This window comes from Parasteatoda tepidariorum, chromosome 7, assembly GCF_982258835.1.
Source record: "Parasteatoda tepidariorum strain Cologne lab strain chromosome 7, Ptep-v5.0, whole genome shotgun sequence".
NCBI classification, from domain to species: domain Eukaryota; kingdom Metazoa; phylum Arthropoda; class Arachnida; order Araneae; family Theridiidae; genus Parasteatoda; species Parasteatoda tepidariorum.
The window spans coordinates 95667796-95694529 of NC_141761.1; the positions used below are offsets into that span (position 1 = coordinate 95667796).

General features: G+C 27.2%; 1 protein-coding gene across 1 annotated transcript in view; it reads right to left on the bottom strand.

The window, feature by feature from the left end:
- Nucleotides 1-273: 273 nt before the first annotated feature.
- ClC-b (chloride channel protein 7) overlaps nucleotides 274-26734 on the bottom strand; it is a 33020-nt gene continuing 6559 nt past the window's right edge. The window contains exons 9-24 of the mRNA XM_016065365.4: nucleotides 23980-24073; nucleotides 20778-20842; nucleotides 17885-17995; nucleotides 17272-17326; nucleotides 16205-16265; nucleotides 15999-16134; nucleotides 14508-14601; nucleotides 12706-12887; nucleotides 10495-10674; nucleotides 10308-10393; nucleotides 9367-9481; nucleotides 7246-7329; nucleotides 6031-6111; nucleotides 5865-5948; nucleotides 5696-5776; nucleotides 274-1991 (exon numbers count right to left, since the gene is read on the bottom strand). Coding sequence (XP_015920851.3) covers nucleotides 1899-1991; nucleotides 5696-5776; nucleotides 5865-5948; nucleotides 6031-6111; nucleotides 7246-7329; nucleotides 9367-9481; nucleotides 10308-10393; nucleotides 10495-10674; nucleotides 12706-12887; nucleotides 14508-14601; nucleotides 15999-16134; nucleotides 16205-16265; nucleotides 17272-17326; nucleotides 17885-17995; nucleotides 20778-20842; nucleotides 23980-24073 — 1602 coding nt within the window. The 3' untranslated portion in view covers nucleotides 274-1898. The remainder of the gene's footprint in view (nucleotides 1992-5695; nucleotides 5777-5864; nucleotides 5949-6030; nucleotides 6112-7245; nucleotides 7330-9366; nucleotides 9482-10307; nucleotides 10394-10494; nucleotides 10675-12705; nucleotides 12888-14507; nucleotides 14602-15998; nucleotides 16135-16204; nucleotides 16266-17271; nucleotides 17327-17884; nucleotides 17996-20777; nucleotides 20843-23979; nucleotides 24074-26734) is intronic.

A 26734-nucleotide genomic window follows, 5' to 3' on the forward strand; every position in this document is an offset into this window, starting at 1 on the left:
TTGAGGAAAAAAAAGTAGGCATAAGGCAAATAAAAATATATAGTCTTAAAAAATAATAGCCCGCATAATTTCTACTAAAATTTTTATTTTTGCCATTTTGTCTGAGCTCAAGGGGGGTGTTTAAACCCCTCCCTTGCTACGCCACTGGGTATATGCACCCATTCTAAAAAATGACCTAATTTTTTTGAAAAATGTTGTAGAGTGGACCAAATAACAATATCAGGACAAGGCCTGGAATATTTATACCTTATGCAGAATAGAAACAGGCAGTCAGGCGAAATAAAGATGATTTTATTTATGCATCTTTTTACATAGATCACTACACTTAACTTTCACAGTTGTGCTTGAAAAATACTCAATGGAATTTGCAAACAAAAAAGTACTAAATTATTTCCACTTTAATAATTAACGAAGTGCAATGATAAAAAAACAATTTTGAACATTTATTTAAGCTTCCCTTATAAAAGAAAATTATTACTAAAAAACAAAATTAAAAGTCATTAATAAATTTTAAAAAATTTGACATTATAACTACTATACTTTAATAATGTGAAATATAAGTCATTTAGATTAATGAAACACAGACATTTTAACTAAAACACATATTTACATTTTAAATACAAGAATTAATACTTAATCACATGACTAACATAACATCAATTTATAAAATGTATAGAGTAATTCTTAAATACTCATAGTTCTGAATATTTGAGAGCTTTTCAAAATTGTTAATTAAACAGAAAAAGTCTAGTTCAAAAACCAGGAAGCATCATTATTGGTTATACTAATTTGAATATCACAAAGTTCATACATCAGTACAAGCACAATTATAAATCCTACTATACAAGAGGAAATTACAGTGAAATGAAATCTCAAATAAAATCTCAAAAATATGTACACTTTATCACCTTCAATAGCATTCTATGCTTTGATATAAAAAATAAAATCTTTTGATACAATTTATATACAGGCATGTAGATTAATTATAACTGTCAATTTTTTAAAAATTTATTTTATAATACTTTGCATTCCTTCGGAGCAACATCACAGGCCACTACCTGAATTTAAATTTTTTTATACCTTATTATTTAATAATCACTTTGTTCTGCGTTTTAAAGCATTTAGTGCCAGAGTTGTTCTAGATTCGTTTCATATAAATTATTATACTTGTATCACATTACCGGAGGAACTGTAGTTCCACTGTTCCAATTAAGGAGAAACTGTAGTTCCACTTACCTTACTTACTTTATAAAATACTTTTAAAAGAGCAAGTTCTACGATTCTTATGTTTTCGATTCTTAATTTATGATGTCTATGATTCTTAATTTAGTCAGGTCTTGGAGTTAAGAGTAAATTTTTATTTTTTAAAACATATTAGTAAGTGCGAATTACAGTAAAGAACAACTTATTAGAGGAATTATACATATATATATATATATACACACTGATGCCCTTGATACAATTAAAATATATATACATTGGATACTATTGTTTAGAATTTCCTGCTTAAAAATATCTTGTGATAAAAATAGAAGAAAAATAATTTTTTTGATAAATATCTTAGCTTTTCAAACTTTAATATTTAATTTCTTTTTGTTCTTTTTCAAAACAATTTTTTGATTTTTAGTTTTTGGACTCAAAAATACACAAATATAATTCTAAAATGCAGTCAAAATATATTCCACTGACGTAAAATCTGTCCACTGACATAAAATCTGTGTACTATTCATAAAAAAATAACTAAAAACAATAACTTAACTAAAAACATATATTGTCAGTGAAAGATACTGTAAGTAAAAAAGATATCACAAAAGGAAATGTTAGCATTTAACATTAAAGTAATGCAAGAATAATTTAAAATATCATTACATCAATTTTACAAAAAGCTCAGTTTGTTCTTAGGCATAGGATACTTGGAGTTCTTCTACCCCAAACTTTCCGTGCTTTGCTCTGTAACGGGCAATATCCTTGCGAGTAACTATACCGACAACCTTAAATGTAGAATACTAGATTAGTAATCATAATTAAATTGATGGAAAAATTTGAAACAATATAAAAGCACTTTAAACCAGAGGTGGCAAGTTTGTTCCACAGTGGAAAAAACCACCCTATAAGAAATAGGTTTCTTTTGGATAAAATGCCTACTCTGTTTAATGTTACTGTGGGCATACCCAATGGGATACCTGCAAGTGACATAGTGTTGGGTATCTAGATCCTGATTGGTAGTTAAAACGTGGCATTTGTTTACGATAGCAACTGTTCTTTCCATTCTATTCCGAGTAAGCTAAACCCGTCAAGTATCAATTCAATGACACTTTCTAAATTCTTTCACTATATATTTAGATAGAGACTTAACACAAAGACAGGCACGATGGAACATAAACTAATTATGTATCGCAGTTGCCAATTACACAAAGCAAAAATGTATCACTGTTACAATAAGATACAGAAACAAATAATACATCTAAGTTAAATAAAAGAAGTAGATGAGAAAATTTCAACTAATTCTGACTAAAATGCAACTATTTGCAATTATTTTTGGCATGAGGCGACTATGGCAACTGTTTTTGCCTGAAAAGGCTAAAAAAGCAACTATTTTCAGGAAAAGGAGACAATTAGGAAACTTTTCTTTACTCCTAGTGATTTTTATTTTTAAAAGCTGCATAAATTGGGTGGAAAATCTGCACCCCCACAAGATAGTTTTTGAACACACTGAACTTTTTTTTCTTAAAAAGTAAAAAATTTTGAAGATTTTAAATTGCAAATTTGAGTCTTAATTTAATCAATCTGCACAAATTCCATTGTAAGTTTTATTTTATTTCTTGATCGCCTTTTCAATGATTATTGCTACAAATATATAAACATTAATGTTTATATAAAAATTATCATATTTGCCAAAAATTATCATATCATATTGAAAATTATCATATTATATAAAAATTTTCATGACAATTAAGTCATTAACAAAATTTTAGTCATATTTTTGATGAATTTTTGTTCTTATTTAGGCAACAATTTTCCTAGTTTTTGGCTACTATTTTCATGCTTTAGGCTATTGAAAGCAACTATTTTGTTCATTTTTTTCCTGTGGCAACCCTGTTATATGTTTAAAACATTTTTATGTAATTAATATGCCACTTGAACAATGCTATACCAGTTTTTAACCAAGAGATGCAAATATTTTGAATTACTTATTAGCATTTATAAAGTAATTTCAGGGTCGAAAACTATAATTCGATCTTCATCAGTATTCGCTTTCAATTCATTTTTGTTATTCATTAAAAATAAATTGCAAACCATTTTCTACAAGATAATTGCAGTTCTATTATTTCATCACAGGTCTTGATACCGACTTATGTTTTCAGATCTGGTTAGATGTATGAGTTTTTCGTAATTGCAAAAAGATTGGAAATAAAGGGTTTAATAAAGAGAATCTCAAAAATGAAAACTCATCATCATTGTATCTGAAATCGTTTAAATTAATTATTCTAATTCAAATTAACTATTCAATTCTATTTTAAAAGAATGTTGTTAATACTTTGAAATATTGAATTAATATTTCCAAGTAGTCAGATTACAACAAAAACTAATATCTATGATGAGATCAAAACTCTGTGGGTTAGCGCTAATTTGAAATTGACAGTTAAAAAGTACTCCCCCAACTCATAGTTGAGAAAACACGTAAGAATTTTTTCATTGATGAAGAAAAATTACAGAATGTGTGTGTGATGCCACAATTGGCATTACATATTTATTTCCTATCTTTTAAATAATTTTCATTACTTAAACTTATTTTTATTAATGGAATTAGATTTAAAATAAATCAAAGACTTAATCTTTTGAAACCAACATAAAATATTTATTCTTTTCTTATACATCATTGTAACGGATACTTCTTATTTCATTCTAGGCAGACTTATTAATTCACTGTCGCCTCTAATCGTAAACAAAAATTTATTTATAACTTTTTATTCTAATTTCTAACCGAAAATATGTTTCAGTTGATGGTTGTAATAATTCTCATAAATTTGTTGGCGACTCGTGATCGCCAAGGTGTTCTTTTAAACCCAATATTGATATGCTGGTTGGCTTTGTTTTGGCTATGGTATATTATGATAAATTGCCAATTTTGGATCTCCTACCCATACTTTCTATGTCCGTTACGAATAATTATATTCACTTTTAATTTCAAAATTTGTAGAGGCTGGGAGCCCTTTGGGGCCTCCCCAGTCTCAATTTATAACCGTCAGAAATGATATTCTGGCTTTATGATCTCTCAATGGAGAGTATTCTGATTTCATCCCTTTGAGGGATTTCATATTTTTGTTTTGGATGCAGAAATGGTCATTATCTGTCACTATTTATGCTTTATAAAATAAATTCATTTTGACGAGTTATATATTGTTTCCTGGAGACTTAATTGTTTAATTCATTCATTATTGCCCAAAATGAACAATCATGAATTCCACTATACGAGTATTGGCGGCTACTGATGGAGAAACAAACCTCCGTCATAGTGTGACCTGCCGAAAGAGATGTTTTTTTCAACAGGCAACCCTTTTGCTTCGATAGTGACGTAATGTTACACTTGCAGGGTCCGACTTAGCCTAATTAGGGCTCGGGGCAAAAACTTCTTTTCCCCCTCTGCTTTACTACTTCAGTATTGAAGAACCGAACTTTATGAAAGTATCTAAATTTTTCGCCTCATTATAGATAGATAACAAGAAAATTGACTAGAACCTATAATAGCTATTATGTCCTCCCTACACCTTCAATCATCAGACGAAATATCGTTCCGTCCATTTTTTTATTTTATTTTCGGACAATTTTATGTTAATCATGCGACGGCAGTTTCCGAAATGCATTTTTCTGATTGTTAACTTTGTGATCTAGAATGCGAAAAATTCATATCCTTGCTGACATTAGGGCGGAATTCAGCTAAATTTCCGCAATTACGATAGCTCAATTAAGTCAATCAGAAGTCCATATTTTTGTAAACCTATCGCATTTTGTGATATGTAAAAATACAGGTTTTTGATTGGTCCAATTTTCATCCTAGGAAGCCATGGATTTACGAAATATAGACTGCTTGGGTTCAAATGATGGATTAGTGAAGAAGTTAACATAAAGCTGACGGATTTTACACTGTACTGATATTGTGTTTAAAAAAAAGTTCAATGAAGAAGGAAATGTAAAATAAACTTTCTGTACGATTTGGGGGCCTCTTGCGATGTGAGGGCTCTGGGCAACTGCCCCGCGTACCTCTGCCTTAGCTTAGTCAGGCTCTGTAACACTTGCATTAGGAAAGCAGTCACTATCAGATAGCAATGTAATGAGTTCGAAGAAATCAAATTGAAAAATCATATTTCAGTTGCATAAGGGTGTAGCACCCCAATGCAACTGGAAAGACTAAAGATTAAAAAAATTCTTAGATTAAAAATTATTCAAATTTTTTTTTTTGAGGGGGAAGGACAGTATAATATTCTACAAAAATATAATGAATATCACAAAATTCTTTTTATTATAGACATTATTCCAAATGTTTGTTTAGTTTTAAAGTACTAATCTGTCATCATATTAACCTAATCAGATGTAAGGTGTTAACAACTAACTGAACACAATTTAGTATAAGCTTGAAATGTATTCTTATAACATAACATAAATGAAAGCAACAAAAAAAGAAAAGAAAACTTACAGAATTTTTCTCATCGGTAACAGGAAGGTGCCTCAATCCAAGAGCTCTAAACAATTTAAATATCCTCGGCAAGGATGCTTTCTAAAAAATTATAGAGCGAAAAAAAGTAAGCAATTGAAGGGATAAAAAAGTAAGAAATGCTCGAAAATTTAAAAAAAAATTAACTTACGTGCGAAATGGTGTAAGCAGATGAATTCATAAAGGGTGATAGGTCAATAGTAAAATTTCGTTCACAAGGTGAAATATGAATTTGCTAAAATTGAAAAAAAAATTTTTTTTGAATAAATTTCAAACAAATTATTTCAGTACATAAATGTAAAAATATTAAAATTTACCTGTATTGTGGGATGGCGAGGATATGAATCTCTGAAATCTTTCAGCGTCAATTTTTCAATATGATTAGTTTCCTCAAAAACCTGTCGAAATAAATAAAAATTCAAATTCTTAATGAATATTTAAACATTTACAGCTAATTGTGCATATAACATTATATATATATTATGTAATAATGTGTAATATGGCAAATACAAATATTTCACAAATTGAATATTTAGTTAAGCAAAATCAAAGTCACAATCTTCACATTAATTCTGAGGTTGTATTCATTCCTTTTTTAATTAAGTAATTTTTTTGCATTGTAGTGTTATAATATGTTTAGTATTTTAATATAGTCCTATTACATCTGTTTTGCACAGTAAAAAAATGGCTAAAATAAATAGATTCTACTCAAATTTTAACAAAATATCAATTTGTTAGAAATCATAAAACTTAGTAACCTATGCTAAAACTAGCTGTTAACTCCCTCTAGCAAATGAATATCTTATTATACTATATCAGGGGTGATTGTGAGCCCAACTCAAAAATCCTGAAAATTTCTTGAGTAAAATCATTAATGACGAATTTCAAAATATAAATTAAAATCATATCTCTTTATAAATTTAAATCATTGATATTTTCAAAACATGAAATTCTAAATAAATTATATGCAGCATAATTTAAATGAATAATTATGTAGAAGTTTACTTTTATCTCTAATCACTTTTATTATTTTACCAGAAAAAATACTTACAAATGAAAGAGATGCCAAATATAAATTCTAGTTCTAATATTTTTAAGTAAAATATACAAGAATTTTTATACATAAATGTGATCAGTGATTTCTTGAAACTTCTGGACCTTGGATTTCTGGAAACTTCTAGATCACGGTTAGCGAAAAATCCGGAATTTTTCAGGAGCACAATCATCTCTGCTATATTATTAGCATATGCGTCTCACAGGATGTCTCTAATTTATTGATACAGCCCCCCCCCCTAACTTAGGTTAGTTTAAATATGAAACACTCTAAATTTCCCACAGAAAAGCAATGTACATTTTTGTGAGCATTTCGATTACCTGCATAAAATTCTATGCAACAAGCAAATATTTTGATAAATTTTTTATGACTTTATTTGTACTCTCAATTATAAAATATTTTTCTTCAAAAGAATGTCTATTGAAATGCTAAAAAAAAATAACTAGGAACAATCACTAAAATATTGCATTTGTATTACCTTGTGTTGCAATAATACAATTAGCTGCCATCTTAAGATCATCCCTCGGAATGTTCCGAAAGTATGGACGTTGTCGTATGAACTCTAAATAAAAAGAAAATGTTATTAAATATTAGTTTTTTAGTTACGCAATTAAGCAGAGGTTTTATATTAAAATAAAATTCACATCGTGCCAAGTCCATACAAATTTCTTACAAAAGACATAATAATGTATTTTAGGAAGTACCTTGCATTTACATTTAAGATTTTTATAGTTTTGAAACTTATATGAATGAAACAGAAAGCCTATTGTTTGCATGTTAAAGTAGAATGTTTTTCACTATTTTCTTTATACTTACTGGACTTGTGAGAGTTTTGAACTACAAAAACTCATTAATAATGTATATCCTTTACAGTGAAAGCTCTCATTCCACAGTAAAATAGTCATTGATGGAGGTTGGTCATTCTTAGAGGTTACCTCCACTGACATCAAAATTGTTATTGAAGGTACATGATTTTTCGCAAGCAATTTTAATTTTAGTCAGTGTCATTTTCTGGGTGCAGAAATTTCACTTCTGTTGGCATCATGAAAAAGACATATTGATGAATAAAATTTAGCATATATAAAAATGATCCCAAAATAACTAGGGGTAAAAATGAATTTGCCAATTATGAATGATAAAGCTATTTTAAATAAATAAACAACTATGTTTTTTTTTTTTTTTTTTTTAAAGTTTCCATTTAATTTTATATCATAAAAATTAGTTAGCTGTAAAAGATGAGAAGAGGTTTGTTTGTCTGAGAAGAAACTTTTTTCCCCCTAAAATAATATTTTTTTCTTTCTAATTTAACTTTCAACTCTAGAAGTGAATCATTGATAGCATTGTTTTTAGTACACTCTGACTGCAACATGAGGTTGTATCAACCAAAAGAACTCTCTAAATAAGAGCCTTACACAAATATTTTGAATACATTTTAATCTACTTTTTTGTTTTGATAATATTTTTTGTTTTGATAATTTTTCGCGTTTCTTTATTTGACCTTTTCCGAGTAGCTGTGAGAAGTTATGATGGTCTCTTTTAAATGTTTTCTTCAACAAAGTCTATGGAAAAAATTCTGTGCCCACCAAAAATAGTCTCAAATAGAGGTGGTCTTTAATGAAGGTTTCAATGGAACATATTTTTGTTTTTACTTTATCAGAATTTTTTTTAAAAAGCAATGCATTTTAATAAGCAGTTGTTGATGGTGTATAATAAAAATTATCCATGAATATTAGAATAATTTTACAAATTTGGGAATATACAAAGATAAACAAAATAATATTATTTAAGTTAAACATGAAGGCTGAGTAAAAAATGTTATTCTAAGATTTGCAGCATTAAATGTAAATAAACAGCATTAAATTTATAAAATTCATGCAGAATAGTAGAAATTAATGCAATTACCAAATCAATTGTCTCTTAATGAGTTTAACATTGTTATTCTAAGATAAAATTAGATGTCATTAAAAAATGTCATTCAAAGATTTGCAACATTAGATGTAAATAAACAGCATTAAATTTATAAAATTCATGCAGAATAGTAGAAATTAATGCAATTAACAAATCAATTGTCTCTTAATGAGTATAACATTGTTTAAAAGTCTTAAAAAGATTTCACAATAAAGTAGAAGATCTATTTAAAAATTTATTAAATTTTCAAAAGTTATTATATTATTATCAAAAGCTATACATAAAAATGTTATTGAAAAGAAGCCTCAATTACTTCTGTGGCTTGTTATTGTTAAGGTTGCAAATAAAAATTACAATTCAAACATTACTTTATTGTTTTGACATTGTTATAGTTGTAAGAAACTAAATCAAACTAGTTAAATTCATATTAAAATCATATAGTTCATTCCTATATAAAGATAGAAGGCCAGGTAAATTGTAAATAGCTACTAGTATAGAAACACACGCATGTAAAAAGAAAATTTGAAGAAAGATAATTAAATAACATAGTTTGCAAATATAAATTCTTTTCAATATTACACCTTTTATATTATTTTTACTCTCATGCATCTTATAAAGGAAAAAAATATTAATATATTTATATTTAATTAGAAAAATTATTAATTTTATTTAATAAAGCAAATATTGGTACCTCTGTTATATCAACAACAGGAAAACCATTATGAGATTCTGTCTTTAACATATGCTCAATGAATCCAACTTTTTCAACTACTTTCAAGCAAACCACAGGATAGCTCATGATTTGGCTAATGAAAAACAAATATTTATTCACATATTTAAAAATCATACTTAAAAAACATAAGAGGGTGTTTGCCAAATTTTTAAATGAATTTTTACTAAATAGTACAAATGAGAACAAATTTGACAATGTGTTTTTCTTATTACACCTAAAATTATAAAAAATTTATTTGGTTACCAGAAATCATTAAGAAAAAATAATGTTGTTATCGCAAGCCATTAAGGCAAGGGGTGCGATTGTTCTTGTTTTCCAGTGGCACCATCTATGGCCAAGAATTCGACTTCTGTCACACCCGTTTATAAAGCGGACCCATTCACACATCCACAGATTGTAATTTTGACCTGAACCAGAGAAGCGGACCCATTTACACATCCACAGATTGTAATTTTGACCTGAACCAGAGAAGCGGACCCATTCACACATCCACAGACTGTAATTTTGACCTGAACCAGAGAATGATTAATCTCTAATCCAGTACTCCCAGAGGTACAATTCGCTAAGAGAACTTGGAGGACTTTGTGACCTGACAGATTTAACATGCACCAGTCACCATTTACTACGTGGGGTGTCCTTGGGTGATTCGAACTCCCGTCCTCACGGATATGAGCCCAGAGCCCTACCGACCAGGTTATCTCGCCCCCTGGAAAAAAATTTTTTTTTTCCTTATTAAAAATTTTAGATTTAAAATTGTATCCCGAAAAAATTCTTTTCCTCGTCAATTCAAACTTCTTTGAGGTAGTAATAAAATATTTTCTCGACTTCTCTCAAAAATTAAAAAATCTTCCTAACTTTTCCAGATCCTTAGACACCCTTACAAAATGTGTGATAGTTACCTGGCACATATTGTGTACGAATATGGAGGAGGTTCCCATCCTAAGAAAGGGACACTTTGTAGTTGAATGTGTACGTCATACAGCCCCTGGAAGAAAATACAATAATTTAGACAGAAAATGCAATAATGTAGACAGGAGTAATAGAAATCAGTTTATTGCTAATAGCATAATTTGATAGACAAATTACCTCATTAAATATATCTGCAACCCATTTAGAGATCATTACACAAAGCATGATGGGCAAGCCAAATGTGATGTTTCCAAGTGCCTCCATTAAAATAACTGTCAAACTAATTGTCATTCTAATAACACCACCAAGTGTGGCAGCAGCACCAACAATAGCAAACTTTGAATAACAAAGTGCCTCCTAGAAAACAAAAAATTTCATTTTAAAAATTAATTTTTGTTCTAATACACAATTTACTAAAAAAATGTTTTTTTCAGTGTCGATAAATTTAATTTAAAATAAAATATGAAGTTAAAATAAATAAATAAATCTACACAAATAAAACTAAATGTTTGCATGTATATATGTTTTGTAAACAAATATACAATTCTAAACTGATTTCCACCAAATATAGTGCGTTTCACTCAAAAACAGTGCTCATCACTGTTTACTTCCAGCAGAGCTGGTAAAAAATCATAATTAAAAAAAAAATAATAATAATCACATTTATTTTTTTTTAAATCAGACTTTTTGATTTAAATCAGATTTTTTTAATATTTTCCAACTAAAGCATCTGATAAAATGAATTAATAATAATTAATATTATTTAAAATCAATATCATATCAAAAATTATAATATTTCTTGCTAAATAGGTTAAAAGTATGTTTTAATTATTGAAAACTACTAATGAAACAAATAAAATAGTTATATTTTTCATAATCAATTTGCTAAACAATGTTAAAGATTAGGAGACTGCCAATTGGATATTTAATGTAGAGTAAATTATACAGGTCTAGATATACAGAAACTACATAAGTAATAAAACCACAGCATTTTAGTAACCATAAAACTAAATGAACATAATGTGGGGGGGGGGTGAGTTGTTATCGATATTGACAACCTTCATCTATGAAAAGGTACCCCAACACAGAATCAAGTTAACACGTCTTATATATACTAGTGAGTTGGGATTGTATTTTTGTAGTGGTAGATACACTACAGTACTCCCCTACCAGAATTATATCTCTGATAAAATTTGATGAATGGTTACCACTAGTTGATTCATTGCTGTTTTGTGAGAAGCCCAGAGAGCTGTATTAAGATCACCATACTTTTTGAGTGCTGATTGTGACAGCTGTATTAAGTTCACGATTGTGGTCGCTCTTTTGTTGCCATTAGCAGTTGAGTGAATATGTTATACATTGTGTGTAATCAAAACTGAGTAGCAACAGCACAAGGAGGTGGATAATGTCGCAGTCACAAGTAGCAAGTCAACTGTCCAATGTGGAGCATCCATCGAAGCGTCAGATTGAAGTGAGAGTTGCTGTGAAGATAGACGTGTTCACATCACGTCAGAAGGTCACCAATGTGGGGGTTGAGTTGATAGCGACTATGTCAACCTTCATCTATGAAAAGGTACCCGAACACAGAATTGAGTTAACATGTCTTGTATACTAGTGAATTGGGATTGTATTTTTGTAGGGGTAGATACACTACACATTATTAAAATATGTTTTTTGCCTGCAAATTATTTTACAAACATTTAATGGAAAACTATAATTTAAAAGTTTCATGTCATTCTTTTTCGTGTTTAGTTTCCTTTTTATTTATTTTTAGCATTTTCTGAAATACAATAGTTTACAAGCATATCCCTTTCATTATTTTTTAGTAAAAAACCTTCATTATCATTAGGTTTTCAATTATACCCTAAAGAAAGAATTTATTAATTATATTGTACAAAAAATATTTTATACTGAAATTTATATTTTTAAAAAAAATCAGTTTGTTTAATATGATGGCTTTTAAAAAATCAGAGGTTATTTAAATCAATTTTAAAAAGAATCAATAAAAAAAAATTATACCATTCTAACTTTAACACTCTCAAATTGCTAATTCACATTCTGCAGCCCAAAAAATAGTTTTCCGAAGAATTTATTAAATATTTTATAATATCAGTGATTCTTCAGCAAATAGCTCTATTTATAGTTAGTATGTTAATTTTTTGAATTCATAGTTTAAATTATTGATACAAATTTTTGAAACCTTCAAAACAACTACAGTAAATGAAATCTTAGTGCAGTATTTATTATATTTGTAAAAAGAATTCATAATTTTTTTCCCTATCCTCTGGAATGGCATCACTCTTTAAGATTAAAAAACATGGATATACTATAAAAACTTTTCTTTACATAGCTTAATAATCATGTTGAGCTTAATCAAAATTGACTTACAGGCGGGAATCCTACATATAAAAGAAGCTTTGTAACTGCAATCCCGTACAATCTTCCCCATGCAGCCCCTACTGCCAGAGTGGGTATAAAAAGTCCACTAGATATACTTAATCCATAAGTCCAGCATCCAAGTAGTAAATAAGCAAAGAAATATATAGTGAGAGTCATTACATGCCACGTATCTAAAAAGATAAATATATATGTTCGATATTATACTGAAATATTCTTATAGAATATTTAAAGATCATATGTTTTCTTAATTGATCAAATGTATGAAAGGTATATTTCATTATATATTTCGTTCCAAAATAAAAAAATTTGTTTTGTGAGGAAATTACATTTGATTTTGTAGACAGAAGAATTAATCAGCTAGCAGTAATTAATAGATTACAAATATTGTGTATACAATAGATTATCATGATTAATCAATCTAATTTGGATTATCAGGAAAGCATATTATCTGGAACAGTCTGAGAAGAGAAATATAGTGAGAGTCATTAGATGCCACGTATCTAAAATATAAATATATATGTTCTATTTCATACTGAAATATTTATACATAATACAGAACATTCAAAAATCATATGCTTTCTTAATTGAACAAATATAAAGGTGAATTTCATTATATATTTTTCTCCAAAATAAAAAAATGTGTTTTGTGATGAAATTAAGTTTGATTTTATAGCCTGAAGAATTAAACAACTTGCAGCAATTAATGGATTACAAATATAGTTTATACAATAGATTATCACGGTTAATCAAGATCGGATTTGGATTATCAGGAAAGCATATTATCTTCTACTCAACCCTTCATATTGTACTACACCTACCAGTAAACCAATCTTTTTTCTTTTTTGTATTATAACGTAAGTAATTGTAAATCTAAACGTAACATTAAAATTTATATCCATTTTTTTGCTTTTGTATAACTTAAAGTATCAATATTTTAGTGTGTGTTAGTTTTACTGCTTTTTTTAGAATTTATCATCAAAGTTTGCATATATTTGACTATCCCAAATATTTGCTACGCAGGAGTAAAGTGCTACCAGAACATTCTTCTTGCGGCTGAAGAAAATTAAACAGTAGCGAAATGGGGAAAATAACGAAAATATGAGAATAATTATAAAAAATTTTGACATTAAAAACTTTTTCTTGACAGTTATTAATATACAACTTTGTAATTGATACACATTTTATAATAATTGAAGAGGTAAGTGAAAAAAAACATAGTATGAATTTGAGAAAGTCAGCAGCAGAATTAAGAAAGTGTTCAAAAAACATCTTTTACCACTCAAATGTCAACATTTAACAAACCCTATTTAATTTATTATATGTCTCAAACTTTCAGGCAATCTATAACAATTTATTAGATCTTTTTTTTTTCTAAATGAAAAAAAAAAAATTTCATTGATATACATTTTATAATAATTGAAGAGGTAAGTGGAAAAAAATGTTAAGACTCATTTCTATGAATTTGAGAAAGTCAGCTGCAGAATTAAGAAAGTGCTAAAAAAATCTTTTTCATATACAAAGTGACATTTTTATAAGTAGTTTTTAAAATGTCACTTAACATTTACATTTAACACACAAATATCAATATTTAACAAACTGTATTTAATTTATATGTCCCCTAATTCTTCAGGCAATCAAATACAATTTATTAGATCTTTTTTTTTCTTAAATGAACAAAAATTGAGCTCTTAAATTGATCTCTTAAACATCATTTTCAAAAATTGCAAGTGTAAAATAGTTAATTTAAATTAAAATTTATAAAATATTATATTAAAAGCAAAAACTCTAACTTTCATCATCGTGTAGCAAACTTCTAAGGCAAGCTTCCGGTGTTTGGAGCCATATAGACCAAAATGTATTAAACTGACCATTTTCACAATCAAGCTAGAAAAAGAATAAAAATATGATATAGATTTCTTTATTACGCATTGCACTTTTTACATAAGATTCATATAACTAAAAGGAAGATGTAGATAAAAATGAAAAACTTTTTGTAAACACGCAAGCTTGATCAAGAAACTTTCTGTAAGCAATTTATTGATTCTTGTAACTAGTTTCAACCCTTTTGTCTACAAATAAATTTGACGGAATTTGTTTAAAAATCAATGATTTTTTAAAAAAGTGTTTAAAGTTTTGTAATACTCTATATTGATTATTATACAAACTAGCATATATTTCTTTAAATTTAATAGCAGACAGCCAGAAACGAAAGTTGTATCAGAAATGAATCAGGATAGAAAATATGTGTCAAATCTGTCACATCAACATCTTTGGTGTTTTTTAAACTGCAACTTTGAAACAGTCGGCTGAGATTGAATGACTTCAAATTTCTTTTATAACCTTTTTATGTGTTCAAGAATAAGATCGATTTTTTTCCCTTTTCTTTTACAGGATTTTCAATAATTTTTTTGAATAGTTTTTTTTTAGAAAAAATACAGGACAGAATAGAGGAATTTGGAAATTTTTATTTACATATATAATGCAATGGTAAAATTTTTTTCCTGACTTGAGTTTGCATGTTTCTGTTTATTATGTATATCAGTTAAAAGGTAATATTAACACATTCAAAACAATTTTTCAACTAACTATAACTATGTCCCTGACCTACTAATTAATTGACTCACTTCTAGATTTCCACAGTGAAAGATATAATATGCAAATTCTAATATTAAAAAAAAAATCTGGAATTTTTCCGCTTGAAATAGAGTAACAATTAAAACTTAAATTTTAATAATAATATAGTGTTGATATAACATTTTAATTTATATATGTCCAAGTTTTTTCATTGAAATTAATATTATAATTAGCTTTTACTGACTAATATTTAAGAAAATTATCTCATTTAAACAAAGGTTTGTCACTTTTTTTTAATGAAAAAAGATTAATTTAACAAATCTTCCATCCATACTCTATTTAATAAAATATTTGTGCAAGTGAAATATTAGTCATTAATTAAGTGTTTTTCTTTCCTTTTTGACTAATTATTGTAATTTGAGAATATTAAAACTAAATATTTTATCTTAATTTAAAGTTTTTTTTTTTTTAGAATTTCTAATGCAGAAAAATAAGTTTTTTTTTGTTGCTTTTTTTCCAACTATTTTAAATAAATATATAGAACAATATTCTATACATTAATGTATAGAATATTGTTAATGTATGAATATTAAATAAATGTATAGAACAATATTCTATACATACAGAAAATTATATAATTTAAAACCAAACTTCGGTTAAATTTTAACTATATCTTATACTATGGAAAATAAATAAAATTTAATTACTTGAATGGGAAACTTAACATCTGATTGGTCATAGGGACTGCAAAAATGAATAAAAGTAGTCATGTAGGCTAAAGTAACACCAAAGGCACTAACAAGGACGGCTTCTAGAATTCGAGCTACAGGGTGCTTCACATACCTTTAAAAGAAACATTTGAATCAGGTAAAATAACTAAATATTAATAATTTAAATAATAAAAGAAACGTACCTCATTCTAAACACTGTCAACATATAGTTTACATGATTATACAAGGCACCCAGTAAACCACCTGTGAATAGTTTATAATTAATTTATTACAAATATGTATCATATTAATTTTCTATAATGATAATTACAAAAAACTAAATATTATAACCACAAATATTCTATATAGAATAAAGATTAAATTTATCTTGCTAGGAAAAAAATAATCTTTACACATATTTTTGAAATTGTCTTTGTGCTGAAAATGATATAAGAAATACGGGCAGAAAAAAAGAAATGCATGTCACTATATTGTAGGCATCATAAAAATATGAAGTACTTATTGTACTACTAAAACTAAACTCAGTGGCGCAATAGCCCATAGAGGGCAAAGGCCTACTTTGGCCATCTCAGTTTTCTTGACCTTGGACTCTAGGGTGCTGGAGCAGATGTTCTGGTTGGGTGGTCGGTCCAATGCGGAACCCCCAGTAATAAACTAATAAGTAAGTAAATATTATAACCACAAATATTCTATAAAGAATAAATTCATCTTACCCTAGTATTTAGTCCACAAGCATGCTTGCTATTAATTTAATCGACCCACTGAAGGAATAAAAGTTGAGACAACCTTGCCCAGTCCGAGGATCAAACCCAGGACCTGCAACACGAGAGCGCATAGCCCTACCACTCAGCCACCGGGACTCAAAGTATTAAATGTAGGCAACATAAAAGTATAAAGTACTTTAGGAAAAGTAAACAAAAGAATTTAATAATTTCTTGTTTCATTATTTATGAATAATGACTAAAGCCTTACTTGATGTATTTCAAGTATTTTTAAATTTTTCAAGTATTTTTTAAATTTTTTGTTTATTCAAGTATTTTTAAATTTTATTTATTAACTTTTTTTCAATTTCATGTTTTATTTATTTATTCTTATTTCATTTATTTCATAGAAAAAGACAAAAAAAGTAATTATAAATCAAAAGTAAAGTAAAACCAATTTATTTGAATTTTCCAAGACTAAGAAAAAGAACAATAATTTATTAAGTTTAAAATATTTAAAAAAATATATAATTGAATATAAAACGTACCAATAACACCCATGACCATATAAAGAGGAAGCTCCTTAAAAGTATAATCCAAATTCTAAAACAAAATTAATTGAGAAATTAAATGTACATTGTTCATTTATGAAGTGGTAAGATAATTAAAAATTAATATTTAACAATAGTAAGTCAACAAGAGTTGATTAGTTAATAAGACTACAGCATGTTAGAAAAAAAAACAAGCAAAAACAGCAATTAATCTAACAATTTTACTATCTAACAATTTTACAATCTAACAATTTTACTATTTTATATGTTTTAAGACATTCCTTGCAGATCAATATTTTTATGAAACTGCTTCAAATTAGTTTTAGTTTCTAGGATAAGACTTTAAAAAAAATTAGTAAGGCAACTCTAGGCACCGGTACATTAAGCTTCATAATTAGAGGTAATAATTTGAATTTCTTAATAAAAGATATACTGAATATTTAGATCTTGGAGTGTAAGTAAGCAAATTCTGAGTAGCAGTAGAATATTAGGCTCAGTACCAAACGGCGTATGAAAATCAAATTGATTATAAAATCATGCTCTCATCAGAAGAAAGTAAATACCAAACCTAGAGCTAAGACAAATTTTTAAAAATAAAAAAAATACTTACATCAAACCTTCCAAAATTCACTAAACCAGGAAATGAAAGTTGTCCAGGATAGCCATGGTATTCACTCATGACAGAATTCAATGTGAAATATGACACCATTGAACAGAAAAACTAAAGAGGAAAAAAAAAAGATTAGAAAAAGTATGAAGCAAACATCAATTTTATTCAGGTACTTTTTTATTGAAGAAACAAAATTTAACAGAAGTAAATAGTTCTGTAGTGCTATAGTAAAGCAAGTTTCGAGCCAAGAGCCTGGTCCTACACAGATATGCATGATATTCAAGAAAAATTTGTCACAATCGTGAAATTTTTTTAAAAATATTACTCTTTATAAAATTAAAAAAAAGAGCCAATATTTTCTTATTTTTTCTAGTAAATTTTTAGAATGCAGATACACCAACAGAAAATTAAGTTAATAATGAGTTCTGCATTATAAAAAAAACCCTTTTCCTTCATGTTATTGAATGAGGAAATATTATGCAGCAAGAAAGTTTTTGTACTATCTTTCCCAGGGGCACAATAATTTAAAGTGATATCTTAATTCATGCTAAAATAACTAATTCTGAAATTCAAGTACAAATATTTTTATTGAAAGTTTTTCTGTTTTAGACAAAGCTCATTTCTTGATATGCTAGAAACTCAGCATTATCCTTTGAAGTGCGAAGATATTTCAGAACTTTTCATTCTTTTAATGCAAACCATGTAATTCACAATGGTTTAAAATCAGTAGCAGCTAAAATAATACCTATCACTCTATCTGTTATAACACAGTAGAGTAATTTATTATTTTGTAAGTTTTAGAGGTAAAAAGGTTAGTTAATTGAATTTTATCTGAAGAATGTATGAATTTATTAATTTTTATCTTTGTTATTGTTTTACTTATTGTGTTATGTCATGGTCACCGAAAGTCTCAGGCTTTTTGAATTTCTGAAGTTGGCAGGTTTGTCCCAGTTTTCACCATGGGAAATCTAGGATCAGACTTAGATAGAATGAAAAACTTTCTGTGAACACAAATTCGCTATTAAAAAATTTCTGCGAACTATTTATTGACTCTTGTCACCACTTTTAACCCTTTCATCGCCTCTTAATTTTGACAAAATTTGCTTGAAAGCCACTTTTTTTTTTTAATGTGTTTTAATCTTTACTAAATTCCATACTGATTATTATGTATAAAAGCATGCATTAACTATTAGCTTATATTATATACATAAAAAATCCCAATATATATGAATAGTTAATCAGAAATTTCAACATTTAATTAATTAACAATAGAGTAAACACTAACTGAAAAACTGCTTATCTAAAAGAAAGTGTTTTGGAGGTTGTATGCAAAGCGTACCTGGGTCTGTCGGACTCACACAGTAATCAGGGGAAAATGATGACCCCAGATGATTATCACCATATGTTTTCCAAAATAAATAAATTATTTATAATAAATAAATGTCAGTATTGTCGTAGGATTGTTAATATAATAAGGATGAAACCCATATTTATCAGCAATAATCATAAATTCAATTGACACTGTTAAAATTTGACTTCATACTTACTAAATTGTTCTAGAGATCAATAATTGAGACATAACACGCATAAATGATTAAGGGGTCTAGGCGTTTTTGATATCCTCAAGAAAGCATTATTAAAAAAAAAATTTAATTTTCCAAAACTCACTAAAATTTATGAATGATTAAGTCCTGATTTCGAATATTTTACAGGTGTTAAGCCCAGACGATTTAAATGCAAACACTTCTGTGAAATAGAAATTTTTATAATTTAACTTACTTTAAGGTTAAAATTTGTTAGGAAAAAAAAAGACATTTAGTATGCACGATAAAAGTCATAAAAATCGACAACTATTAATAAACCAGTAAACCATCCTATATGCCCTTTTTAAAACTATACAAGCTCAGAGGAATTGAAATATGAAAAGCATATTTTCAAATAAAAAAAACTTAATTTTCTGGATTTTTTAAAAAAAATATTTATTTTGACTGAAATATTTTTTAGCAATATGCAAGTGCTACAGTTTGAATTTTCATTACACTCAAATCAGTTTTAACTTGATTGATTTATTAGATGTTGAGTAATCTCTCATACCAGATGAAACAATTTAAATTGAGACAAAACTTGGCATAAATAACTTTTAAACAAAATACTTGAATTGGCCGATAATTGCAGTTTAAAAAATGGGTGCATTTTTTCTGTTTTTAGTATTTTTGATGTAATTTTGCAAGTTTTATTAGTTTCATTCATCTTATATCAAAATGCTCAGAATAAAACAGGTCATAACACATATTTTTTTTAAAGAAATTGAGTACTTTGTTTGGAAAAATCCTCTAAACCCCTTAAATATTTTTCTTTCTAGTTAAAAGAATTTAATTTATAACTTAAAAGTATTTATAACATATTTATTGTGTCAATGCATAGGTTTCTTGCTAATAGGTATTCAAAACTCTACAATGGCTCATAATTCCATTTCTAGAATAACAAAACTCTATGATGACATTTTCTTACTAATAAAAAAAATAAAAAACACCTAGGTATATGAAATTTAACAATGGCTTATTATGTCAATTCATAAATATCAAGAAAATAAAAAAATTTCTCATAAAAAAATAAGTTAATAAGATTTAACAATGACTTATTATTCCATTTCAATCTACATTCAGAGGACCTAAATTCTATGTTTATGAAGTAGAACGAAAAATTTTCTCAAGAATAATCTATGTAGATAAGACATGGTTTATTAATCCATTTAAAGAATACAAAAGGAACATTCTGATGTTCAAAAAATGTTTGAGAGTAACAAGGAAACACTATGCAATGTTTAGGAGAAATTCTCTTATAAAAAAATAATTAAAAAACTGATCCATTGTTGCAAATAATATAAACTTACTATTCTCCAAGTCAAGCTTTGATTCCAAAAACTAGCACCCTCTTCTAAACTGAAAAGCACGCCACCTAAATGAAGAGTACACAATATTAATTTTGCTTGCAAATATATTTTTAAAAATTACAAAATATAAAGTTTCTCAAATGAATAGGCTAGGAAAATTATTTATTCGTAATTCCTCAGCTATCCACAAATGCTACTATTATAATGGTAGGAAATTATAAAGATACAATTTTGCAACAAAATTTCAGTGTTGAACATTCTAAGGATTGAGAATTACATGCAAGACTGAAAAACTTTGGGAAAGTGATAAAACAGATGGATAGAAAAGATTTATTATCAAGTGGGAGAATTTTCTGTGCTAATCAGCAGCACCATCTTCAGAAATCAAAATTTGTCTGCCACCCAAGTGCAAAATTAGGTCGAGACTAATATCCTAGAAAAATTAGGTATACCCAAATTAATTTTTTACTTAATGTGTTCTAATTTGTTTCAATTTTTTTAGTGCTTCTCGCCCTATTGTATTGATATATTTTGCTTTGGCTATATTAATACAATATTAGAAAGCACTTCTTTTTGCGGATATAATTATGTCAGCTGATGAAGAAATAATATCTTTTCATTTTTTTGTTTTCCGGCTTTTAATATACATTTTTTTTAAATATATTTTTTTAAATATTTTATTTTAAGAATTTTTCTTCTCTTTTCATTAATCTTATTATTTTCCATGTTTTCTCGATATTTTTAACTATTTTATGAGTTCTTTATACTTGCAGTTTATACACAGTAAATAAAACTTAATAATTTTCTTTGTTTTTCTCTTTTTATCCTTTTTGCCTTTATTGTGTTATGTATATGTATATATATATATATGTATATATATATATATATATATATATATATATATATATATATATATATATATATATATATATATATATATATATATATATATATATATATATATATATATATACATATATATATGTATATATATATACATATATATATGTATATATATATACATATATATATGTATATATATACATATATATATATAAATGTATATATATATGTATATATATATGTATATACACTACCGGTCAAAAGTTTACGAAAATTTTGAAATCTACAAAAAAAAGGTAAGTTCAAATGTTCATAGAACTGCGAAAAATCATTCAAATTGCATGAGAATTTGATATGTTCTAAAGTGAACCCTCTACAGTTAGTTACATATGGTCAAATTGCAATACTTTGTTTTTTGCGAACTGAATCCAGCTTTTCATCATGGGTTGTTTTTATGGTGAAAAAAGTTGTTACGTTTGAACACTTGCCAAACTTGCAAAAAAACATTTTTGTACTTTCTGTTAATAGAAAATAGTTATTTGAGCCGTTCTATGTAAGCCCTCAAAATTTCAGATCGATTTGATTTTTTTGACGAAGCTATAGAATTTTGAAAAACATGTGAATTTTCCTCAATTTTTGAGCATTCCACATATGCGGTCTTTTGGTCTATACATCTTCTACCAAAGAACTTTTTAATTTTAATGCTTTCTATATTTTCAAATAATTAATATTGATTATAAAACAAATATTCTTATTCATTATTGTAATTATTGTTATTACAAAGAATTTATTATGAATATAATTAAAACAACATCTCAGGGATGTCACATTTCATCGAAAATTTGTTTGTTCTTGCAAACGAAGCTCTGATATTTCGAATCGAAATCAGTTATGGAACATTTTACAACAGGAATGGAACTCTAAATCACTTAAAGTGATTAACGCATGGTTAGAACGAAAGCCATACATATGTAAGGCTATAATAAAAGCAAAAGGTGGATGATTCGAGGAATCTAAGATTTAAATGTTAATTTATTTAATTGCAAAATACGAATATGTATGTTAAATATTTGACCTGTTGTAAATAAAATAGTTTAGTAAAAATGCAAATTTTTTATACTATTGTTATTATTTTTTTAGAATTGTTTATGTAATTATTGTTATAACTTTTTACTTTCATTTAATGTAAAGTAAAAATATCACAACAAAACTAATACATAAAAGCAATAAATATAAACAATAAATATAAACAATAATAATTGCAATTATAAATAAGAGTATTTGTTTTATAATAAATATTAATTATTTGAAAATATAGAAAACATTAAAATTAAAAAGCTCTTTGGTAGAAGATGTATAGACCAAAAGACCGCATATGTGGAATGCTCAAAAATCGAGAAAAGTACACGTTTTTCAAAATTCTATAACTTCGTCAAAAAAAATCGAACTGATCTGAAATTTTGAGGGCTTACATATAACGGTTCAAATAACTATTTTCTATTAACAGAAAATACGGAAATTTTTTTTTTGCAAGTTTGGCAAGTGTTCAAACTTTAGAAATTTTTTCACCATAAAAACAATCCGTGATGAAAAGCTGGATTCAGTTCGCAAAAAACAAAGTATTGCAATTTGATCATATGTAACTAAATGTAGAGGGTTCACTTTAGAACATATCAAATTCTCATGCAATTTGAGTGATTTTTCGCAGTTCTATGAACATTTGAATTTAGATCTTTTCTTTGTAGATTTCAAAATTTTCGCAAACTTTTGACCGGTAGGGTATATATATGTAGATACATATGCACACACACAATAGAGCTCTGATTATCCTGACTAATCAGGATTGAGGCTGATGCGGATAACGAAAAATTGAGATAGTTGCACAAATTTAAGAAACTGTGTTCTTAAGTAACTACCCTTCACACTTTTTTTAGGCTTATGATTGGCATTTGTAGTAGAGCTTATTATAGCATATTACAAATGGGACGTTTAAAAGTGTTGATTTTTTTAAAAATAATTTTATTAGAAACCTGTTCCCTTATTTGAAACTATTTACTACCCACATTGAAACTGAGCAGAATGAATCTGAGATTCTTTTCAAAGTCACCAAGGCACAAAAGAAGCCATTCTTTTTTTACCCTTTCAGATATTTTGAAAACATAGAAGCATTTTCATGGAAAAAAAAATTTTTTTTTTAGAAGGTATAAAATCACATGGTCTTTCAACATTCTGAATAATTGGACATCCCAGTAAATCATCTTTTGGATAATCAGTGTTCTGCTGTATATTATATATATAAATTACATAATTCATAATTAAATAATAGGTTTAAACTTAAATATTTATATATTTAGCATACCAACAGGAGCTCCAAATGCAGCTGCTACACCTGCAGCAGCACCAGCAGAAACAAAATCCCTCTTCTCATGATCTTCTCTAAATTGTTCAAAGATCTGAAATTTAATTTATTACACAAAAGCTTTAGATATGAACTAGTTATATAAATAAAATAGAACAGATAATAGGGTCCATAGGGTAAATTTCTTAAGTGTACAATTTTACAATCATAATCTTATCCAATTATTCTGAACTTAAAATAATAAATAAATATAGTTTCAAGAGAGGCAAAGGCAGAAGAAACACAATAATTAATGCAACATTTAAGAATTTAATTTAAAAAAACACAAAAATTATTGAACGGAAACAGATATTAGGCATGTGAGAGCTGCCTAGATGCAACAATGCAGAAAGAAGAATATGGAATTTAAAGTATATAAAAGCTATTCAAGGAAAAGTTCATAGTGAAAGGGAGTTTCTGTGCCATTATTAGTATGTTGTAGATGTTGTGTTCTTCGTCGAACCTTGAGAACCTTTTCAAAGAAAATTATTACTTGCGCAGAGACTAACTCAAGTAAAAATTTACACATAACTGATATGAAATATTCAAAGTAAGTTTGGTTTATTCCCTTGCATTTTGATAAGCATACAATCAACATTGAACTCGTAACAAAAATATTAAATAAATTACGGCCACCTAGGATAAGAATGTAGGTGAACATGGCCCTCTTCTTTAATTCAAAAGGAATTCAAGGAGTTTTACATTTATTATATGGTGAAATCAAGAGATAAGAAGGTTTAAATAATTTCTTTAAAATTTTTTAAAAACAAATTGACTAAATTTCAATTGTAATATTGGAAGTGGGGGTGTTCAATGTGGATGTTCTAACGGACATTAAAATAATATTATGCTCAATGGCATAGAGCAGTGGATACTAAATGGTGTTCTACAGAACCCTTGGGTACTGCGAAAGAGTTAAAAGGGTTCCACAGGGTAATATTTTTTACAACTAGTAATGAATTTTAATCACTAAACATACAGAATTATGGATAAAAACTGTAACTTAATTATGTAAACCAGTGGTTCCCAAATGGTGTTTTATGGAACCCTGGGGTTCTGCAGAAGGGTTAAAGGGGTTCCACAAGTCAGCATCTTTTAAAATCAGTGATGAGTTTTGAAAACTTTGATTATATTTAGATCCAAACTTTAATTTATAATATATTTAATCTTATGGTTGCCTATATGAAATTATTTCTAATAAAATATCAATGAAATAGAAATGGCATTTTTTAAAGGAAAATATAATGTTTCTAACAACAATCTATGGAACAAATTAAGAAAAAACAAGCATTAAAAAAGCATTTCATTAGTAGTTTCTATTGTGCATTATAAATCAAAATAACTAAATTTCTCCAGAAAGAAATATGTTTCCTTAATAACCATTCTCAATGTTTATCTTATTAGCAGTTCTTTAAGGTTATCATTTCGATGCAAATTATATTTCTTCTTTTTTTTTTTAATTATTTATGAACATACACCAGAAACAAATTCATAACTAGACTAGATATAGCACAAGGACTGCAAATTCAACTATCTGATATAAAACCTAATTTAAAATTATTAATAATAAAAACTCTTCGTTCCTCTCATTAAATATTTTTAATTTATTATCTTTTATAGCTTATAACATTCACAATTGCAATAAACCTTTTGAAGTTGTGGTTCCACGAAAAGAAGGTTGATTATTCAGGGTTCCGTAGCCAGGAAAAAAATTGGGAACCGATGGCATAGAAAGTAGGATTTTATGGATTGATCCTTATAATAGAAGGGTCGTCCTAATGGAGGTTGTACTGAAGAACATAGACTGTATTAAACAAACACTTCAAATTACAAAATATTAACAATTTTATACCAGATTTCACTTTTCTTGATAAAAATTGATATGATCAAAATTGCACTTACAAAAAAAAAAACCTTTAAAAAAATACAAAAAGGTAGTTTAAGGTGTGATTAATTTAAATTTCCAATGAAATCCACATTTGGAATTTTATTTTTAACACTTATCTCACTAATTATGGTAAAATAATAAATACAATTAGTTATTAGTTAGATTTTTAAAAAAATGTGGGATGAAATAAGGCCCTAGTAAGATATGCTTTGCTAAATGGGATTATTTGATATAAATGAGAAGGTACAAAACTAGGTCAGTAATCAAAAACATCATATAGATAGAGTTCAAACTACATTCTAAAATGAACAAAATTAAATAAAAGACAAAAATAAAATAAAGTTATATATAATAAAAATCATATGCACTTTTAAAAGCAATTAAGACGTTGAATAACAATATCAACAATCTATATAAAGATCTTGTGTTAAGTCTCTGCGTAAATAAACAGTGAAAGAATTTAGGATGTGTCACTTAAGATTATTGATACTTCACGGGCTTGGCTTACTCAAAATCGAATGAAAAGAACAGTTACTAATGTAAACAAATGCCAAGTTTCAACAACCAATCAGGATCAAGATACATGCACTATGTCACTTGCAGGTACACCATTGTATAAAAACAATCATAATTATTTATACCAAACTACCATTAAACTTTGAATGTCATTTAATATCTATGCTAACTAAAAAGAAAATATTTTTAATAAAAAAATTACTGAAAGTTTAGTGATATTAAGTAATGTACAGATAAACTTTTCACTTTAGAAATGAGAAAAAAAAATATTATAATAAAAAATCACTTAACTAGACATTAAATAAATGAAAA